This window comes from Chrysochloris asiatica, unplaced genomic scaffold (assembly GCF_000296735.1).
Source record: "Chrysochloris asiatica unplaced genomic scaffold, ChrAsi1.0 scaffold00047, whole genome shotgun sequence".
Lineage (NCBI taxonomy): Eukaryota > Metazoa > Chordata > Mammalia > Afrosoricida > Chrysochloridae > Chrysochloris > Chrysochloris asiatica.
In genome coordinates, this window is record NW_006408565.1 from 10,385,757 (window position 1) to 10,406,973 (window position 21,217).

Below are 21,217 nucleotides of genomic sequence, written 5' to 3' on the forward strand. Positions count from 1 at the left end.
TTTTTTAACCATTAAAAACAGTTATGAAATGTGGCATCCCGTTGATGCAAGGACCGGGAAAGCCAGTTTTATTTTTTATCCCCAAACTCACTGTAAACAACAGTAACTTTGGTTAAAATAAAAAAGTCTTCTATGTAGGCAGAGCTTTGTCTTTCAAATAGGGTGGGGATCTGAGGGGAGAAAGGGGAGGACAAGGAACAGAAAAGGGTGGGGAGAGAGGGAGGAAAGAGCAACAGGAGAGACATTTTTCCCAAGGGAGAAGCTGGACAGCACAGGGTAAACTTGATTCTGAGGTGGTTTTGCATAAATAAAGGGCAACAGTCAGTTTCTAAGTTCTCCACACACGCACACACACACGGGGTGGGGGGTAAGGTGTCCCACGGCTGTCATGACTGGCCAATCAAAAACAGTACATCACAAATGACTTGTGAAACCAATGAGTTCATCAATGGTGATACCGAGATGTCCAACAGCCGTGACTCATATAGCGTGAACTCAGAGTGGTTTTCGTCCACCTTGGCCAGGGCAAGCAGTGCTCGGGCAGCCCGCCGCATCATGTCCACACTGGTTGGCTCAAAGGGTGGGTTCTGCATGTGGAGCAGACTGGCCTGGCTTTGCTGGAACTGTGTGGCAGCAAGACTGTCCTCTAAGAAGCCCAGGAGGTTGCCGATGCTGCCCTTCTGCACTGCAATAGCTCGGGCTGCCAGGCTGTCGCCCTGCGCCAGGTTGGCCAGCAGTACCACGGCCATCTCCCGGCAAACCGGGTTCTTTCGGTCACTGAGGAAGCGCACCATGGTGCTATACAACTTCTCCAGGCGGCTGAAGGGAGGTGTGGCCAGAATGAGGTCCACATTGTTGTCCTGGATGCTGAGTTTGCTGAGGGTTTCCAAGACCAGTCTCTGTGGGGATAGGACGGCATTGGGTCCCAGGGTAGAGAAAGGGTCCTGGGCTTCAGCTGAAGGGCAGACTGCCCAGTGTAGAAGTCCATCCAGGACAGGCAGGCAGATGCTCTCGGGGTACGGAGAAAGGTCCAACTGGCCCGAGATATTGGCGAGTGTGACCAAGGTGTTTTCCCGGAGCATCTCCAAGCAGTCCCACCACCACTCCACTTTGTTGCAGCTCACCCCTTGGTCCTGCTCCTCCTCTTTCTCATAAGTTAATGGTGCCTGCTTCCGTTCTGGGTGCTTGTGGTGCAGCAGGATCAGCTTGCCTAGGATCAGCAGCAGCCCTGGGTGTTTGGACATCTCAAAGTCGTTGCCTGGCACAAATGACAGGCTACGGATGGTGTTGGATACACAGACGCAGCGCTTGGCAAGGGAATCCTGCCAGTCCAGAAGGGTACACAGTGGGGTCTCATCTTTACTGTGGGGTTCATCCTCTAGAATCTTGATGTTCCGGTGGCTCTGTGCTGGGCTGATGCCGAATGGGAACTTGCTGCTCTCCTTTGTGGCCTCTGCACTCTTAGCTCCCTCCTCGGTCAATGTGCTAGACCGAGTGGACAACATATCATCCATGGTAGCTGTGATTCGTTTTTCTGGAGGGCCATCAGGTGGGGGACCCTCCTGCTCTGTCGTCCCTGGCATACCCTCTGCAGCTGCAACATGTTTCCGGGGAGCTGGTGGGCAGGGTACATGTGGACGGGTAGACAGCAGCTCTGTCTTACTCTCAAAATGGGTCTGGATATGTTCAGTGGTATCCCCCCCACCAATCCGCCAGTGCAGCAGGCCACTGTCAAACTCCTGCACGCGCCCAAGTTTATCTGAGCAGTCCACTACAAATGGGTCATTCTTCTGCACGATCTTCACTGGCAGCTTGTCAAATTTACTGATCAGCTTCTCCTCATTATTTTCTGAGGTTGGCTTATCTTTGCCTGAAAAAGCCATCTCCTCATCATTTTCAGCTACTTCCTCTTCTTCCTCCTCCTCCGGTTTAGGATCTAGGAGGTCTTCTTCCTCCCCTTCCACAGGGGCTGGGCTAAAGGCTTTACTGAACCTCCCAGGGTCTAGTAATGTTCTCTGTCCTGGGTCACCCACCTCATACTCCTTTAAAATGCCAAAGATCTCAATCAGGCAACGTCGAAAATACTCCACAAGGAGCTCCAGCAACCCTGGGAGCTAAACGAGAAAGAAAAGGAAATAAGAGAGAAAGCTAGGAAGAGACTCCTTGACTGGACAGGGCTTTCCCAGGGTCTTCTATCTAACCTACCTCTTTTCTTAGAGCTCAGATATCTGTGTCACTTTGGAGAAATACAGTTGCCTTCTCTCCCAAAGGCTCTCCAGGGTGCAAGTTGTTTGCCTTAATCTCTTCTAAGCACATCACAAAATTCTTTCATCTGCCCAACCTAACTTCACTTAGGCCTGCCTCCAGTGGGATGGAAATGCTGGCAAACAGCTTTGTACCTCATCTTTCAGGGTCAGACTCCTCTTTTCCAACCAATGTTCTGCCTTTCTTTACCAGGCCTGATTTCCTGCCTGCTAGTTATTGAGCCATTGCTCCTTTTACACCCCACTGCCAAGTAGAGTTCCAGTCTAGATGTGACAGGACAACTCCTTTCAACACAAACTGAAAGGAGGAAATGCAGTGTGAACAGATGTTCATCTGCTCTCTTCTCCAAGCTCTCCAACATCCCAGGAGGCTGGACCTCCATGAAGCTTGCACCACAATATGAGTGGACGAGGCCTCAGCTCTCTAAACACTTGTCCAAACTGGTGATTAAGGAGACCCAAAATCCAACTTGGGTCCTTGTACAGACCTCTAGAAGAAACATTAATTTCCAGTTGGATTAATCTCTGGCTGGATAGAACAGTGGAATGGAAAAAATAAGGGTCTTAATTTTACCAAGATCTGGTTTGATTTCTAACTTTTTCAAGGAACTAGCTGTATGAATTAAAGCTCTCCAAGCTGTAAGTTTTCCCCTCTTCCCATCAGAAATGATGGAAACTAAACTTTACAGCACTGTACTGAGGTCTTGTATAAAGTCTTATATGAAATATTATATATAAAGCAAGATTTGGAATCAGAAAGATTCCATTGACAACTCTATGAACCAGGGCAAAGTATAAGCTCCTTTGATCTTATTTACTCATCTTTAAATGGCCCCATGTCCTGCCCTCAAGAGTCGTTGAGAGGAAGACATGAAACAAAATATAAAGGGCCTGGCACAAAATAAGGACAGAGCAAACAATAACCATTAATAATAATTCCATCCTTCCAGTGAAGTTAGCTCCTTGACAGATGGGTTGGTAAGGACTAAAAATGATCAAAAGTAAAAACAGGATGGTACAGCACACAAAATCTTTCCAGCTACACAACCTTAAAAAACTTATGGTAGGTCTAGAGAAGCAGCTTTGCAAAAACAACTTTAAAAAATCAAAACAAACACAAAAAAACCCTCATACATATACTTCTTCTTTAGACTTTTCATTCTACACCTTAGAATAACGGTATCAACATAGATCTCATTCTACTCAGTGAAAGAAGGGAAAAACAAAGTGCTGTGCTCTCTGATGAAGACTGCTTCTTCCTGGTAGTCTACAAATATGGTATTCTCTTCTGATATTGAAAGAAATTGCATTCCATATAAAAAAGTTTGTCCTAAGTTCCCTTTGAAGTCAATCCTGTATTAAGACATTAACATAATTATCTTAAAGCCTATACCATAGCTTAATTCCCTATGTCAGTTAGCACTATATACTTCAGGATCCCCAGTCCCCACATTCTTCTTTACGCATTATACTCACCTGACTGAGGTTGAAGGTCATGATGCTGTTATCATCATACAGTAGGATATTAATGGTGTCTAGTGCCCATGTGCTCTCTGCCAGTAGCCCAGACTTGAGGGACATCATTACCCGCCATGCCTCTGGGGTTCCTGAAATAAACCCCCATGTCTTCCATCCACCAAAGTCCAAACTGGCTGGAAGCCACTCCACCACTCCCCCAGGACTGGCCCATCAGTCAGGCTACTCTGAAGATAACCCATGGTAGGAGGCAGTTCCTATAGTCAGGAGATTACACACACTGTCCTCAAGGCTTTTACGCCTAAAACATCTTGGTGTGGCACTGTAGGATAAGGACTACACTGTGAACCCATAAGATTAGCAGTTCAAACCCAACAGCTGCTCCTCAGAAATTCTACTCAGGGTCTCTAAGAGTTGGAACAGACTCAATGGCATTTAACAACAAAAAAATGACATGACTAAGGAGCCCTGGTGGCACAGTGGTTAAGCACTCAGTAGCAATCTAAAAGGGCAGTTTGAACCCACTAGCCGCTCCTCAGGAAAAAGACATGGAATTCTACTAATTCTGTAAATATTAGTTATGGAAACCTTCAGGAGGTAGTTCCATTATATCCTATAGGGTCATTATGAGTTGGAATCAACTTGATGGCAATGGGTTAAGACATCACACTACACAGTCATATCTTGAAGGAAAGCCTTAAATCAGCTTATTTCTTCCTCATCGAAAATTCTTTGACTATTTTAGTCAACACTGAACCAGAATGAGCCTTATCTAGAATATTAGGATGGGAGGGACCATGGACAAGCAGGGTGATGGTGGGGGTAGGAGTTGGGTGCAATGGGGCAGCAGAGTGATTAAGCAACCCAATTCAGGGATGACTCCTTACCAATGTCTTTCATTGTGAGCCGCCTTCTCTGCTTCAACACAGGTTGTGTGGCTTCAACAGAGCCAGGTGGGAAGGTGATATCCCGCCGAATCATAGGGGGCTGCACAGGGGTAGGTGCTATGTGCGAAGCAGGCACTGGTGGGCCTGCCTTCTGCATTTTCATCCCAGAGTGCAGGAATGGAGATTTACTAGGAGAGGTGCGATTCTCCATTGGCCTGGGCAGGGGAGCGGGGCTGGATACCTGAGGAATGTGATTCTGCATGCTTGGTGAGGGCTGGTAATTAGATGGAGGGGGCCTTGTCATGGGGGGCACAGGAGCAGAGGGACCATATGGGGGCTGGCGTGTACCATGGGAAGGCCATGGACCTTCGTGATTGGCTCTCTGATCCGTGTGCAGCATTTCATCTGTTCGGTTTACACCATGATAGGCAGGGCCCTGGGGGGCAGAGCCTGTGCTCTGTCTGTTGGCATAATTGTAGGTCATGTCATTACGCCCCTGCCACATGGTGCCTTGCTGAGCAACCTCAGGTGATGCCTGTATGGGGCCACCCATCATTTGTGGTGGCATATTCTGCTGGGCATTGGAGCCAGGGGGTGCAGAGACACGGTCTCGGCCAAACTGGAATGGAAATTGGTTCTGGGGGCCGCCTGCTGGTCGACGCTCAGTAGCAGCGGCAGCAGTGGCAGGATAGGCACTGCCATATTGGTTGTACACATCTTGCTGAGGGGAAGGCTGGGCAGCTTGCTGCTGGCTGGCAGGCTGGGGTTGGGCTGGGGGCAACTGCTGCTGTTGAGGCTGCCCCTGCCCTGTGCTGTATGGCACGCTGTACATCTCTCCTTCATGCCGCTTGGCAGGAGGACCATATGTGCCATCCATTGGCCGCTTGTAATTCTAAGACAGAGACGTGCAAAGGGAAAATTAAAACTTTGCAATCAGAGACACAAGGCAAATGTAGACTCACAGATACCAAGATGGCTGTAACCACTTGATTGGTCTACAGACACTTGCTTACTTATGCTCCCCCCGAAGAGAAGACAGACCTCAAAAGAAGACAGGAATCACCGTCACAAATGTATCTTTTGAAATTGATTTTTGAAAGCACAACAATGGTCTCTCCCTACCTAGCACTCCCTTGCTCTACACAGTAACACACAAATAGCACTCTGGCTATTTGGTTGGGAGAAGTACTCAAAGTAAGCTTCTTAGATTTTTCAATGGGTTAGTTTATCATTAGTTTATTAACTGTCAGTCTGTTTCTTCCTTACCTGCTGCTGCTGCTGATACATTGTGGTCTGCTGGCTGGGGAAGGGGCTGCCGGAAGGGGTGCCTTGGGTGGAGAACTGATTGCCATAGGAATCATGTCTGCAGTTGGGAGAGAAACAGAGTGTCAGTATGGGAAATGGCAAATCCTGAGCCACAGCAGAATTGAGACTGGGCCAGATCAGGCTTTACTCACCGTTGCTGCTGTTGCTGTTGCTGTGGGGGATAGCGGCTAGGAGAGTACATCCCCGAATCTGGGTTGGAAGGCATGAGATTCGGTTGTGGAGCTCCAGTGCCCATGTTTCCCTCAGGTCCTATTCCAGGCTCCGTCCTAAACAAAATTGGAGATATGGATGTAGTCCACCATGGCTATGGGATGCTGAGGGTGAGACAGGAGCAACCATACTTACCTCACTCTGTCATAAGGACTTCCATACGGGTAGTGCTGTCGTGGTCCCATCGCCACATTCCCTAGCCCAGGGCCAGCAGCACGGCTGTAAGGGTCTCCCATACCACCATTGGGGCCCTGTCCTGAGGACATGAAGGGATCACTCCCTGGAGCTGAGTGCAAAAGGAAAAGGTGACAATGAGCAAACTGGTTGCTTGCCTTTACTGCCTGAAGGACCTAGGTGCTCCAAAGACCCAGGGCCTCTTCAAAGTGCAAATTTTTTCCTGAGAGATTAAAAACAGAGGCCCAAAAAAGGCCCTACGCAGCAAAGAGCACTTTAGGTAAGGGGTGACAAGATGATGCCAGGGAGAGGGAGATAAGAAAGGAGGTAAGGATGAAGAAGGATGATTAGGACATGCTCAGGAAATGCTTTATCTGAAGGAATAGCTCAGACAAGATCTCTAAGCCACACTCCTCAAAATAGACCCCATCTTCTTGGTGCATATTTTCTTTAAGTGTGCAAGGTCAATGGTCAAGGTCACCTTTCCTCATGCTCCCATAAGGATCCTTATTTGGCTCGTAGGACATGCGTCCCATCATGTCAGAGGTATTCATACTGGGCTGGTACCCAGGGTTTGGAGTCATGGAATTCCGCTTCTGGAATGTGGGGTCACTTCCATCAGGAAAGGCATCCTGGATTCCGACTGAATTGCTCCTGCTCCAGAATGAGGAAAGTTAATTAAACCCCAAATAAAGCCATTTCTCCAAAATAATACACAACTCAGAAGAGTCACTGACTGGGTAGCCTGGTAGAAAGCACCCCTGGGATGCCCAGGAGCACCAATGGATCTCTCCCTCAGAATCACCAGACCACGCACCCCTACTTATGATCTTACCTCATGCCTGGCAAGGGAGGAATCTGACTGTGTGGTGTGGATGCTGGAGTTGGTGGCTTCAGGTCACCTCCTTCTGCCATGGAACTGCTGGTTGACTGAGGAGTCTGTGGCCCTTGCATAGATCCTGATCCCGCTGTGGACAGAGATGTGGGGTGAACAGTTTGCTTGGCAGAAAGGTGGTTTAACCTCCACACACACAAATGCTCTGGAACTCTTTGGAAAACATTTTCATAAGGCTGAAGAACAGGACCCCTTTAAACTCACATAGCCCTTCACAGCAAAGGATTGCAAAGGCTAGGTTGAAAAAAGTTGAAGGTTCTACTGCTCCTTGCCCAAACCTTCCCTGACTACTTTACTTCTAAGGACCTTGTCTAACCTATTGAACGCTGCAATGATGGTGTGCAAGCACCAAGTTAGGGGACCCCCAATCCTAGGCAGGAAGGTTTCATATTGTCCTAAACTTGCGGTACCCTTTAAAAATCCATGAGTTCCTATTCCAGCAATGTCATTGCTCAGGTTAAATGTTCCTCTAAACTAAGGAGCAGAGAACTACCAGAAATTAATGTTTCCATTACTTACCATCTCCAGCAGCAGATATCCCACTGCTTAGGCCTCCCCAGTTTATGAGTCATCTCAAGCACTCGTTATACCCACAGAAGTCAACATCAGGGCACGTATGTTTACATACACCTTCCAGGCATCCTGGCCTTCTTCCCTCCCCATGCTCACCCAGGCCCAAGACTTCTCTCAGAAAGGAGGGTGGGCAGAGGCATTCCCATCGGAGAGTTCCATTCATATCCCTTTCCCCATCCCTCTCCTTCCCATTCATTACTAATCTCAGCTCCCTGGGGAATTCAGGGCGCTAGTCTGAACTGCATTCTAAGGCGCTGACATCAGTGGGCCAGAGCTCCCAGATGGCCTTGCCTAACTGCCATTTGTCAGTTTTTCCCACTCCTCAAATTTCCCTCCCATACTCACTAGTTTACAAACATTTGGCAACATGCCAGGTGCACAATGAAAATGAAAAGTTAAAGACTGTTACAGACTACTTCCCAAGGGAGTTACCACTACCTGCCCTTTAGTCTGCCAAGCCACTAAACCCTGTGGTAGGATAAGGCAGAGCACACAAAACATCTATGGTATCTCCCCTGCTACCCTGGAGGTAGGCACCACTACCAGAACAAATAGTCATCAGCCGCGGTGGGGCTGCTCAGACCATCCTTACCAGGAGAGGGAGGCTGGATCTTGGGCTGGGACTTCTTGGAATCAGCAGCTGCAAAGATGTCTGGGGGAGGGTCTTCTCCCCGCTCGATCTTGCACTCAAAGGCATAGAGACACTGGATGTACTGTTTTTTCAAGGAGCTGGCAGCACTGCTTGAGGTGCCCACATTGAGGTTGGTTGCAAGTTCGCGCCATTTTTTGTTCTTGTTGACCTGTACAACCAACCAGAAGAATCCACCTGGTCATTCTGCCAAGCCCCAACCCATTAGGTCGCCCAGTACTCATCTCTTATGAAATCACAGTTCTTCAAGGACAGTCAGTACCAAACATTAAATCTGTGTCTGTCTTCATTTTACTCTCAGGACCTTCATCCACAGATCATTGCAACTATCAGGCAGTGTACATTCAGAATAAGGCAAATTTCGTATCATTATCAGAGAGGCTTGTGTGGCGATGCAGGTGAATGTAATGGATTGCAAAGTCATTTGAATTACAAGGTTGGCAGTTCAAGCTCACCAGCCGCTCCTTGGAAACCCGATACAGGGTCGTTATGGGTCAGAACCAACTCAATGACACTTAACATTAGAGAGACCAGAATTCAGGAGGTATGGCCTTTAGACAAAAGTATTGCTAAAAAATACCACACAAATCACCTTAAAATCCAAAATTTTTTTTTTAGATGCATTAATAAAAACTAACATTTTTGGGTATTTGCCATTAATCAGGCGCAACTCAAGGTGCTTTATACACATCAGTGCATTTAATCTGAGGTGAAAATACTATTATTTCTCTTTTACAGATGTGGGGAGTGGGTGAGGCACAACTGTGGAGTCACTGGTTCAGTCCCAGGCTAGTGGGCAGCAGGATCAGATTTCAAACACAGGCAGCAGTCTGGTTGGAGTTCACGCTCTTACCACAATACCAAAGTGCTTCCTTAAGAGAACTCCTTTCCTAAAGTGATGACTTGTGTGTAAAAACCACCACACCACTTGGCTTGACTTATTTTATTAAACTAGAAGTTTTCACATCATATTTCTTCTCAAAATGGGGCTTCCTAAAATTTTTGTGTGTCATTAATCTCTTGCATCCTAGTGGTTATAGGCCCCTTTCCCTTTGCCCAGTGTCCAGGAATGCTCAAGGTCCTGTGATGTCTTTTGTGTCTTCCTAGCAGCTTCTTTCCCTCAGTCTCCGGGCATACTGACCAAAACGATTGCTCAAGTGCTCCCTATAGTCAATCTTTCTGCTCCAGCTAGGCAGGTGTCTGTTCCTCTGTATGTATTGTTATACCATGTGGTAAGCATCCACCATGTGCTAAATCTGTCTCCCAGAGGCTAAGGACACTGGCTTTCCAGTCCTAATCCACAAAGCTCAACATGCTGTGATTGTTTAGCAGACAGAAGAATGATAAGGAAGCCCAGAGGAAGGACAATCTAGACAGAAAACAAGTGACCAGGACTACTTCCTAGAGTAGGTAACAGCTGAGCTAAGTTTCTAAAGTTAGATATGGGCCTGAAGGGATATTCCAGATGCTCTTCCACCTCTCTGCCATATGAACCAGTCTACTGGAATGGTCCCCTCCCTCCACCTAAATTGTAACATCCTTCAGAAAAGCTCAGCATTCATCTTTTGCTTTCTTGTAACCTTCACAGACTAATTTATGAAAAAGTACTCCTCCTCACCAGTCTTTAGCATTTAATTATAAATTAGTATGGAGCTCTGGTAGCGTAGTGGTTACGAATCGGGCTGCGAACCTTAAGGTCAGCGGTTCGAAACTACCAGCTGCTCCGCGGGAGAAAGATGAGGCTTTCTACTCCCGTAAAGATTTACACGCTTGGGAAACCCTGTACCGGGTCGCTATGGGTCGGATCCGACTTGACGGCACTTAACAACAACAATGTATAAAGTTCAGATCCTTCTATAAACTGCATGATAGGCCCAGGTTTCCAAATTCCCTTTATACCTCATTCTCGGTTCAGTGATCCAGAAGGACATCAATCTGAAAGTAAGCCTAACTTAACCCAATGCCCCTATGAGAACTCAATACCAGGGATATTGGCAGGAGTAAGCCCAGGGTCACCTCAGGAGACTTCTGTAGCTCTGCTTCCCACGCCAGTTATGTGGTAGTGTACACGTGTCTTGTTTTGTTTTGTTTTCCTTTGTGGGGGGAGGGGAGTAAAGCTTAAAGGGAGAAGGAATTCATAACTGACTGTTGGCTGGCTTCATGCCAATCACTTTCTTTTCTGCTGGTGACAGCTGTTTTCCTCTTCTGATTTAGAAGGTTTGGACTAAGTCCCTCCCTGCCCCGCCTCCCCACAAGCTCAGTCACAAAACCTGACCCAATAGCAGGCTCCTAATCTGGTGACTCCAGAACATGTACAAGAGGAAAAGAGCTTGTGAAGTAGAGTGTGCTACTGTCACTGGTGCCTCACCTGTTTGCCTCAACCGTCTAACACAGGACAGAGATATGGCTTAGGGTAGAGTCTGGTTGAAAGGCTTTCAGTAGGAACTAATCAATTCACTTAAATCTTTCATATAGAGGAACCAAACGCTCAGAATGTCCACAGCCTTTCTCATCTCTGCATCCCACCGTGACTCTAAGATACATGGTAAATGTAATGCTAATACCTCACACTACTCAGGAAGGTCTCAGCCTTCTGCCTTATCTTCTGGAAGCCCTGTGTCCCCTGGTCTGTCAGTATTTGACTAAGACAGCAGCAGCGGGTAATGTCCCATGGCATCATATGAAGCCAAGTCTTGTTGAAACCACAGAGGAAGCAAAGTGCCAGACACTCACCTGAGTCAATCCACCAATCTCCTTCACAGACACATAGAGGCGATAGAGGTCCAGAGGTTTCCTGCCCACAGCAGGCAGATTTGTCATGCCCATGGCCTTCTCTTCTGTGAAGGCCAGATAACGGTCCACCCACATCTTCCTCTCAGGCTCACCACCCAGCTCATACAACTTGGTGATCTTCTCATTGGTTGTAGTAGAGGAACTGGATTTCTGGAAGGGTTAAGTCAAAATTCATAGGAATGGGTTAGATTCAAAGCTATGCTAGGGGCTCCGAAGTCTCTTGATTAGTGTAGTGATTTCCAATCTGGGGTGGTCACTAACACCTGCCCTGCCTTCACTAGGTTGAAGCGCTAAAAGAGAGCCAGACCTTCTTTCCACAAAGGGCTCTTAATGACTATATACTACACACTGGATAATGTACTAGATGCCTTTACATACTAGATATTATTATAAATGATTTCCATTTTAAAGATAAGGAAAAAAGTCCAAGAAATCATTGCTCATAATCTCATAGCTGGGCTAAGCATCAAACCCCTGTTCACTTGCCATCAAAGCCACTCCTAGCTCCAAACTAATACCCAGGAGCCTGGACACACTTTTTTTTTTTTTTTTTTAAAAAGGTTTTTATTGTGGATTGAGTGAAAGTTTACAGGGCACATCATCAGTTTCACATTCAGCCATTCATATGGCTTGTTTCATTACATTGATTATAATCCCCTCCATACATCATCAGTTAACAGTGTTTCTCTCTGTTCTCTTTAGCTTTCTTTGGGGGGAGGGGAGGGGGAACTTTGCCTTTTTGGAATTTACAGTCTCGGGTTTTAGGGAAGGTTTTTACATTTAACTGTGGATATCCAGGGACTGGACACACTTTTACAGGCTGTTTTGGAGTAAGCAACTCAAAATGTGACCTCTAGACAACTGATGGTCTAAAAAGAAAAGAAATTCTTACTCTCAAGAAAAGTAGAAATCTCCCACCTGGTTGAAAGGCTTTATGTATTACCCTATACAAGACAGAAGGATGGCTTAAAAGGTCTGGGAGTCAGAGCAGAAAATCAACAGGAGGAAGCAGCTGATTTTTATTTCCCTTACTTGACAGGCAAGAGAAATGAGGGGTGGCATAGGTCAGAAATGTTTCAAATGACCCAAAAGCTGAGAGGTCTCCAGGTCACCACACAGTTTATAAGACAGCATACCTAGGACCAACCTATCACAGGGTCAAAGGAAAGACCTAAATCCCACTTGTTTCATCTCCCCCGTAATTGAACAGTACCAACCACTCCTACTGCTATTAGTGAGGTTCAGGGAGAAAAGCGCAACTGGTTGCCCATGGCACATAGCGTATACAATTGCTAGAGTACAAGGAACAGCTTCACAGTGTACCATCAGCCAAGTAATACAGAGAATTCTACACTCCTAGCATTTCCTCCATACCGAAAGTTGTGAGAGCATTAGGTCATTTAAATCATGATCACTCTTCATGACAGGAAGGGAAAGGATGGGATACAAGATTGAGAAGAGTTAGACACAAATTATTACCTTGGATTTGGATTCTGTCTTGGGTGTTCCATCTGCCTTGTTGTTCATTTTGGTGGCTGGGGTTAACTTGACATCACCAAGGCCCATCATCTCTGGACTGGCTGCCATCCCTAAAAAAGGAAAAAAAAATCATCAAATCCAAAAGGTTTAGAAGATCACACAGGAAGAAATCCCTGCAGTAAATAAGCAAAGACCAGGATTTACCTGCTGAATTGTTGGCCATGGTACCACCCATGGGATATGGGGGTCCCTGAGGGTTGATCATGCCAGCAGCCATACTATTAATCCCTTGTCCAAAAGGAGGTCCAGTTCCCATCATGCCCCCTTGATTCATATTGGGGTAGCCTGGTGGCCTGAGGAATAAGATGGAGAGTGAGAAAGACGTACGAGTTGGACACAATGAGATTTCAGATTTAGAATTCAGCTAAATTCGGTTATGGGCCAAAAGCATCTAGTCAGACTTACAAGGAAAAAGCTTATGGGTTCTCAAAATAATTATCATGTTTTACCTTCTCACAAAAGGTTCTAAGGAGGTTCAAGATCTAAATAGGAAATAACAGCTCACTTTTAAGGGCTATACTCCTTGCAGAGTATCAGAGTCCTGCTGTGGTGTTATACCTTAAGTACTGAACTGCTAATTGAAAGTTTGATGGTTCAAATCCACCAGCCGCTCCATGAAAAGCCTATACAGGTTTGCAATGAATCAGAACTGACTCACCGGCATTTAACAATAGTGACAAGTTTTTGAAGAATAGAACCCTACTGTATCTTTTTATCCACAGCCTCCCTCTCAACCATCTCTGAAATTACGCTTCCATTCCCTTTGCACAATCTATGGTCAAAAGCCTTCGATTTTACCACTCTGTCAGAGAAACCCAAAGTAGACTGGATTCCCCATATTATAGCACCTGGTGGTGGTGGTTATGTGCTGCAGAGTCAGTTCCAACTCATAGTGACCCTATACAGGGTTTCCAAGACTATAAATCTTTGCGGGAGCAGAAAGCCTCATTTTTCTCCCGCGGAACCACTGGTAGTTTCTAATTGCGGACCTTGAGGTTAGCAGCCCGACTTGTAACCACTGTGCTACCAGAGCTCCTTATTATAGCACCTAGAGGTGGCTTTACATTCTCTCAATAGGTCTACTTACTATGAATTCTGCACTTTCATATTCTGAAGTTCTATCTAAGTCACCTCTTTACAGTCAATCCCCCTAATCTACCTTGGTTTATCAACATCTTGACAAGATTCATTTAATAATTGAAGACATCTACAATGAGATGGGGCCTTGAACAACATTGGGCCATTGAAGTCTCTAGGTCACCACACAGTTTATAAGACAGCACACCCAGGACCAACCTATAGTAGGGTCAAGGATGCACTCCAAATCCACTTGTATCATCTCCCCAGGGAAGAAGGGATACAATTTCAAGGGATAAAATTTCAAAATTTCAATCACACAAGTTTTCTGTACATTAACACCAGCCAGATAAGACACCCATCAGCTCAAATTCCCACAGAATCACATCAGGAAAATGGCAAACCACAACTCTACCCATCTCTACTTCTCATACCACAGATCCAAGTGATATGCATCATTAAGAATCCTTTTGAAATCCAACAAATGAAATAAACAAAATCACCTACACTGAAGATTTATTTTGCTAATCAAAGTAATCTGTATTTTATAAAGTTCTTTACATTTGATATTTGGTTATGCCAAACAATTTTGGTTTGGCTAAATACCAACCAAAGTTGCCGCCTAGGGGTCAACACTTCTGTTGTGTTTTTACCTTTAAGAACTCACAATTAAATGCATATTTGCTGAAGATACATAGTTTAGCCTCCAAAAGCATCTAAATAACCTGAAAGACTACACTTTACTTTCCTGCACTTACACCTTTCCACACTTCCCAAGCCTTACCTGTTTTGGATAGAGTTGGCAGCAACATGCATGGCAACAGCAGTTTCTTGAGTTTTCCGATTCATGCCCCCTGGTGGGGGACACATCCCTGACCCAACCTGAGGTGGCATATTGGCCATGTTAGGGCCATAAGGCCGGTTGCCCATGGAGGCATGACTCATTCTCCCTGGAGGGAGGGTGCCATAAGGTGGGATGCCAGGTTGCCCATGCATCTGACCTCCAGCACCCATAGGGTTCATGCTTCCAGCCATGCCTGCACTGGGATAGTTGGCGTTGGGCAAGGCATTATAATTTGGCTGCCTGGGGTAGCCTCCTGAGCGGGGAAGAAGAGGAGGAGAAAAAGCAGAGACTTGGTTAGTGATTTATTGGCAACTCACTAGTACCACTCAATTCTAAAACTCCAAAGGTAATAAACAATGGGAATCAATCAATATATGTTTAGGAAAGAGACTAACTTCATGGTAGGCTTTCCCTCAGAAAGTGAGGGGAGGCCAGGAGCATAGCAGAAGCAGACCTTAGCCTTCCCTTCTCATCTTAAAGACAGTACAGAGCAAAGCTTTGTATACAGGCTCTTCAACTCCCAGAGGAATGCTTTATTTTCTATAAACTCACCTTGCTTTCCATGCTATGTGTAAGACATTCAGCTTTAGGTTGGCCTAGATATGATTTTCAAAGGTCTACTGTATTAGGACTTACCCACAAAATAATTGCAATAACCCATAGCTTACCCATTTACTATAACACAATGGTTCTGAAGGATAAGCACTGGACTGTGAACCATATGGCTGATAGTTCAAGCCCATCAGCTACTCCAGAGAAGAAAGATGAGACTTTCTGCTTCCATAAAGATTTACAGCCTTGGAAACCCTATACAAGATTGCTATTGAGTCAGAATCAACTCCTCAGCATATAACCACCACCACTACCACCACCCATCTACAGCATAGTGGTTCTGTAGGAAAAGCACTGGACTGGAAACCACAAGGTCAGCGATTCAAACCCACCAGCTGTTCCACGGGAGAATGAGGCTTTCTGTTCCCCTAAAGATTTACAGCTGCGGAACCCTATACAGGGTTGCTATGAGTCTTGGTCTTTAATAATACCACCTATCTATTTAGTATTCTAGAGTCAGTATTGAGCTAAGCACCTTTAACCCTATTTTACAGATTAAACAGAGACCTAGAGAGCAAAAACCTTTCCCTAGTATCACAGGGTGGAGACAAAATGGAATTCTGCCCTGCCCTACACTTTAGGATCTGGCCTGACAGATTTAAGTCAAGGGATAGGATAGAACCATCAGACAACTGTTTTCTCAACTCTATCTACTTCTAACTGGGTAGTACTTACCTTGTGGACCATACTGAGCCCCCTGGGGACCATAGCTCCCCATGGAGTTCTGCTGGTAGGAGCCCAAGCCTGTGTGCATCTGTCCTCCAGAAGGCTGACGTGGAGATAAGGCTGAGCTGGGCTGAGGGGAACTGTATTGGGGCATCTGGGGGTTTCTCTGCATGTAACCTGTTTGTGGGAAGCATCCATACATTTAATGTTATAAATTGCCAGTTCGCTGGTATAATAGAAGCAAATGTTTTCTTTTACTCTGGGACTTCCCCACCAACATTTTCTTTACCAGCTATTGCATGGCATCTCTGATTTACTACGTAGTCACATGCCTACTTTAGACAACCTTTGAAAAAATCCAGCCATTAACCAGGGTATGACAGCAGTTTCAACTAAGTGGAGGTTTAAAAACACAAACAGCAATGACAGAAAACAAAATGGTGAATGATTTAAAGGTGAAGACTCAATGTTGAGTCTTCTTTACCAAATCAGGCACAATGTAAGAAGGAATCCATTAAAATACACGCAACCACTGAAAAAGAATGACAGATGGGGCACACAATTCTGAAGCCACCAAAATGGCCAAGCACACTCTAACATCCTAATTTGTTTATAGGACAATCTAAAGCTTCGTGGTCATACAATTCTCCAAAAGTTAACGCACAGAACACTTTACCCCAGCGTCCCACCTCCCTCCTTTCCTGGTAAGCCCAGGCTCTCACCTCGATCTTGGGTAATGCTTGACTGGTTCATGGAAGGATGCATGATGCTGTCTGACTGGCCACTGGGCGGCCGAGGTGGCATCTGGTTGCCTGTTCCAGACAGAAGTAAGTCAATCATGGCTAAACCTACAAATTCTAGCTAGAAGGTCAATTCAGAATGGGAAATGGCTCATGAGGGGGCAAAATACCTGCTAACAAAGACAGAGAGATCTAGTCAAGGAGCTCCTGTCTCCCTTTTCAAAATGCAAATGGAAAGCTACACAGACATTAAGTAGGGATGCTAGCTCTGTCAACAGAAAGCTGGGGTTCTTTGCTATCTTTAGGCACTGGTTTCCCTTGCCCTCCCCCTCCAGAAAGCCCAGCACTGAAGAGTACCTGGCACTGCAGCAGGCGACAGTGGTCCTGAGCGAGACTGAGCAACACTGGCGGGAGAGCCAACAGGGGATGGGGAGGGGCCTCGGATGCCAGGCAGGTGAGGGGAGGTATGAGGAGAGAAAGGAGACTGAGCTGGATTACTCTGCTCTCCTTGGCTGCTGGAAATCCCTGACGTGCTCACTCCAGGGCTCAGAGCTCCTTCTGTCCCCATGGGGAGATCGTCTATTGAACCAGACAGATCCTGAAACATACATACAAGGACATGGATTAGCCATTGATATTAGACAGAAAAGTCCCTTTAAAAAACAATCTTATGACACATAGCATTGTCCTTAAACAACCAATAACAAACATGTTAAACCTATTAATAATAATACTCTAGTTCATATATAGTAAACTTTTCATGAAGGGGCAGATAGTTGTCATAGAAAAATACATAGTGGGCTTGAATATATTCTAATAAAGTTTTATTTATAAAAACAGGTAGTTGGCCTGCAAGCCATAGCTGCTGAGCTCTGCTCTATGCCCTCAGAAGCAGAAGTGGTACTTTCATTTTATTTCCTCAGCCCTAAATTCTACTGCTAGAAGAAAACAGCTTTTTCTGAGACTTCAGGTTTTTCCGAGGGGGGAAACTTTACAAAACACTGCCAGGAGAATACCAGGAACTACAGAGAATTTTAATCAGTTTGGGTAATGTTCACAGATCTCCTCTCCCTAGATTATGAGAACTTTCATTTTCCAAGGACTCATTCACTCCAAGTCACCATACTTGGCAACACAAGAGGTATAGGGTGAGAAATGGATACCTTACATGGGAAAGAGAATTCCTTAACTGCCAAGAAGGACTGAGACTAATACCTGGCCCACAATAGGGGTGAACAAATGTTTGCCAACTGAGCAAACTACATTTCCACTCCTTCTGCCACCTTTAAGTTAATCAATTAGAACTCAGGTATTTATTTGGGGACTTTGCTTGTCTTGAATTACCAAAGAGTTCACTCACGGTAACCAAATTTAAAGCAATCAAGAGTTAGATACGAAAACATTCACCTGGGAAATGTTTCTTCCACCCCCACGTTCATTCTCTAGCAATAATACCGGCTCAACAGTATATTTTAACATCAGCCTGGATATTATAATCCAAAGACAGAATTAGAACCCTGATACTTTAGTGATGGTGGTGGTGCGCCATGGAGTCGGTTCCCACTCATAGTGACCCTGCATAGGGTTTCCAAGGCTGTAAATCTTCACAGGAGCAGAACAGCTGGTAGTTTCGAACTGCTGACTTTGAAGTTAGCAGCCCAACTCATAACCACTAAGAAAGATTGCTCTTATTTTGAGATATCTGAAGAAGAAGGAGATCCAAGCTGGCATGTTGTTGTAGAGTAGGTCTGACTCACAGCAATCTCTGTATAGGGTTTCCAAGGAGCAGCTGGTGAGTTTGAATCGCTGACTTTGCGGTTCAAACTGACCTTGCAGATCAGTGTTATCCTGCAGCGCCACACTGTAGACTCTATTCCTACTCTCACAAATATGCACATCTTGGAAAGTTCAGCTCAAGGTGACTCTGATCCTGGAGCCTGACAGTAACACTGGAGTTCAGAGGGCATCTCTCAGGCTCTCCCCACAAGTACCCAGGATGGATGGATCTTCCACAAGTGTGGTGCCTAGTTTACTAGGGTGGCAGTGTTTCTGAGTTTTATGGGGATAAAGCTTGCTCTGAGGGCAAAATAGTAGATAGGTGTGTTCAGCTCTCAATGTTAGTTGAAAAGTCACAAAACGTTAGCCTTCCTGGTGATAAGAAGCAGACCTGGTGTACCATGTTATTCTTGTTGGTTCTGACTCACAGACACCCTGTATAGGGTTTTCAAGGAGTGACTGGTGGGTTTGAACCACCAAGCTTGCAATTAGCTTGCGGTTAGCAGCCCAGTGCTTATCCTACAAGCACCATACCACTACTGCAGGTGTACCATAATATGTGTTAAAAATGCAATTAGACTTTAGCTCCAGGGTAGAAAGAAACTCAAGAGGCCCATCTGCAAGTAATGCCAAAGGATCACTTTCCTCTCAAAGTACTAAAAAAGTACCTGGAAGATATAGTGTGCTTCCTAAGAGAGAGGCAAATGTTGGGGTCTAAGCTATACCAGGGTCACGTTGCTTCTGAGCCAAGGAGATCAAAACTCAAAAAAGTAACTGAAACGACAATCGGAGTCAATATGTAGGAGCCATAGTCCAATGTTCTGTTTTAAGGACTAGTGAATTTCCTCACGCATTTTTTCTAAAACGGTTTAAACTACTTGCTCGCAGGAAAAAGATAATCTTATTTTATAACAAAACAGGAAGAAAAAGTCCATCCATAAGACAAGAACTTGTTGGCTTTGAAAACCTGGTTTTGTTTTGCATTTATCTTCAATCATACAAGTAAAACATGAATGTTCTTGTAAAAATAAACAGATAACATAGGTAAAGTCAAAGCCCCCTTGGCTCTCTTTCTCCTGTACCCAATAGAAGAAACCTTTCTCAATCTGGGGTATATCCTTGGAGACATGAGGAACAGAGGAGTAAAAATCCCAAAAAGCCAGAAGACAATTGTTATAGAGTTGGGGCAGGGAGTGAAGATGTTTCTTAGCCACACTGGTTAAGAAATTAGGCTCATCATACATATATTTAGAAGGTGAATGTCCCCAGCCCAGCTGAAGGATCCCAGGAGCCTACAGAAAACCCTTGCACAGCCCCTGGAGCTGGGCTATCATGATCCTGGAGGCATCTGCAGCTGGCAAAGCAGTGGCTTCTTTTGTAGAAGCTGCCAGTTTTGTAAAGTGCCCTTAGCGCCTTGAAGAAAAAGTGCTAAATAAACCACTGGCAATAACAGCCACCACCTGGGCTAAGAAGAATGTTGGGGAAGGAAGCAGCATTAATTGTCTCATCTCTCTGATTTGGCTTGTTTGAGGGCAATCTCTCAAACTATCATTTTCATGTAGTATAGGAAAAGACATATCATCTACTATTAACGATACCTACCATCCATTTGAGCAACTACAATATGCCAGGAACTTTAAATAGTCACTTCATTTAATTTTCTACAATTCTTGGAGTTAAGTACCACTACCATTTTAAGCATAAGGAGACTGCTGTTCTGAGATATTGGGGTTATGCCCAAGTCACCCAGCAAGTGGCAGAAACTAGATTTGAACCCATATATCTGCGAGTGCCCAAAGCCTATGCTCTCATTCTCTCCATTATGCTTTGAGAAACGAATCAAGGAAAAAGCTCCACAACCTTGAGTAAGGAGACCAAGGTCACGCTCTAGGTACTTATCCAATGACACCCTTAGGCAAGGTGACAAAGATTTAGGCTTCTTCCTTTTTCTCATTTATATGAGGGCGCTTCAAAAAGTTTTGTGGAAAAACTCCACTATCTTAATTCCATTTTCCATGAACTATCTGAAGCCCCCTCTTACAATACGAGGGATGGACAAATCTGTATGTGTGATGTTCCTCAGACATAAGCATGAAACCCCACAAGCATTATATAGTCAGGGTCAAAACATATAGCAGAAATATCTTGAAGTGAGAGGTCTGACAATACTCAAACAGTACAAAATGCAAGACATACCCTTCAGTTGCAGTGGTTAATCATGGTAACTTTTTATTCAGAATGGAGGGAAGGGTAAGAGTAGAAGTCTCCAAAAGGTATGAAAATCACTGGGGGCACAAGAGGCTGATCAACAGCTCAACATAAAGTAGGTCTGGATGCCCCCCTTTCTATATATCAACAGATAATACTCTGAACTCTGTGTCCTTTCATTGCATAGGACATACCTCTGCTTTCTATTCTACAAAAAGCCAGTTTTTCAGGTCTTTTGTGCCACAAAAAGCCGGATATCTGGTTGAGTTAGACTTCAATGTGCCTAACAAGTTCAGTTTTCTACAATACACTTAACAAAGAAAAAGTTTAATCAGTCCAAACCCTCCTTTCCCTGGTTGGGGTTCACCTTTGGCATTTTAGGACTCAAGTTCTCAATTCTACCAAAAATCTGACAGGTAAATTTCTGGAAAGGCTGTGGAAAGAATTGCAGCAATGCCCCTTAGTCAGAAAGATCTCTTTCCTGGGTTCTCTCCTCTAATCATAATTC

At 45.1% G+C, this 21,217-nt stretch overlaps 1 protein-coding gene across 2 annotated transcripts in view; it reads right to left on the bottom strand.

Moving 5' to 3' along the window:
* Positions 1 to 7: 7 nt before the first annotated feature.
* Positions 8 to 21,217, bottom strand: part of ARID1A (AT rich interactive domain 1A (SWI-like)) — a 92,140-nt gene continuing 70,930 nt past the window's right edge. Inside the window, exons 5-20 of one of the 2 annotated variants that reach the window (XM_006862253.1) lie at positions 17,083 to 17,323; positions 16,708 to 16,797; positions 15,995 to 16,162; positions 14,648 to 14,960; positions 12,931 to 13,079; positions 12,727 to 12,836; positions 11,188 to 11,397; positions 8,398 to 8,605; positions 7,173 to 7,305; positions 6,819 to 6,994; positions 6,299 to 6,449; positions 6,085 to 6,219; positions 5,894 to 5,990; positions 4,628 to 5,519; positions 3,741 to 3,871; positions 8 to 2,114 (exon numbers count right to left, since the gene is read on the bottom strand). In XM_006862253.1, the coding sequence (XP_006862315.1) occupies positions 387 to 2,114; positions 3,741 to 3,871; positions 4,628 to 5,519; positions 5,894 to 5,990; positions 6,085 to 6,219; positions 6,299 to 6,449; positions 6,819 to 6,994; positions 7,173 to 7,305; positions 8,398 to 8,605; positions 11,188 to 11,397; positions 12,727 to 12,836; positions 12,931 to 13,079; positions 14,648 to 14,960; positions 15,995 to 16,162; positions 16,708 to 16,797; positions 17,083 to 17,323 (4,932 nt within the window). In that variant the 3' untranslated portion in view covers positions 8 to 386. The remainder of the gene's footprint in view (positions 2,115 to 3,740; positions 3,872 to 4,627; positions 5,520 to 5,893; positions 5,991 to 6,084; positions 6,220 to 6,298; positions 6,450 to 6,818; positions 6,995 to 7,172; positions 7,306 to 8,397; positions 8,606 to 11,187; positions 11,398 to 12,726; positions 12,837 to 12,930; positions 13,080 to 14,647; positions 14,961 to 15,994; positions 16,163 to 16,707; positions 16,798 to 17,082; positions 17,324 to 21,217) is intronic. The other variant, XM_006862254.1, reaches the window with a different exon arrangement.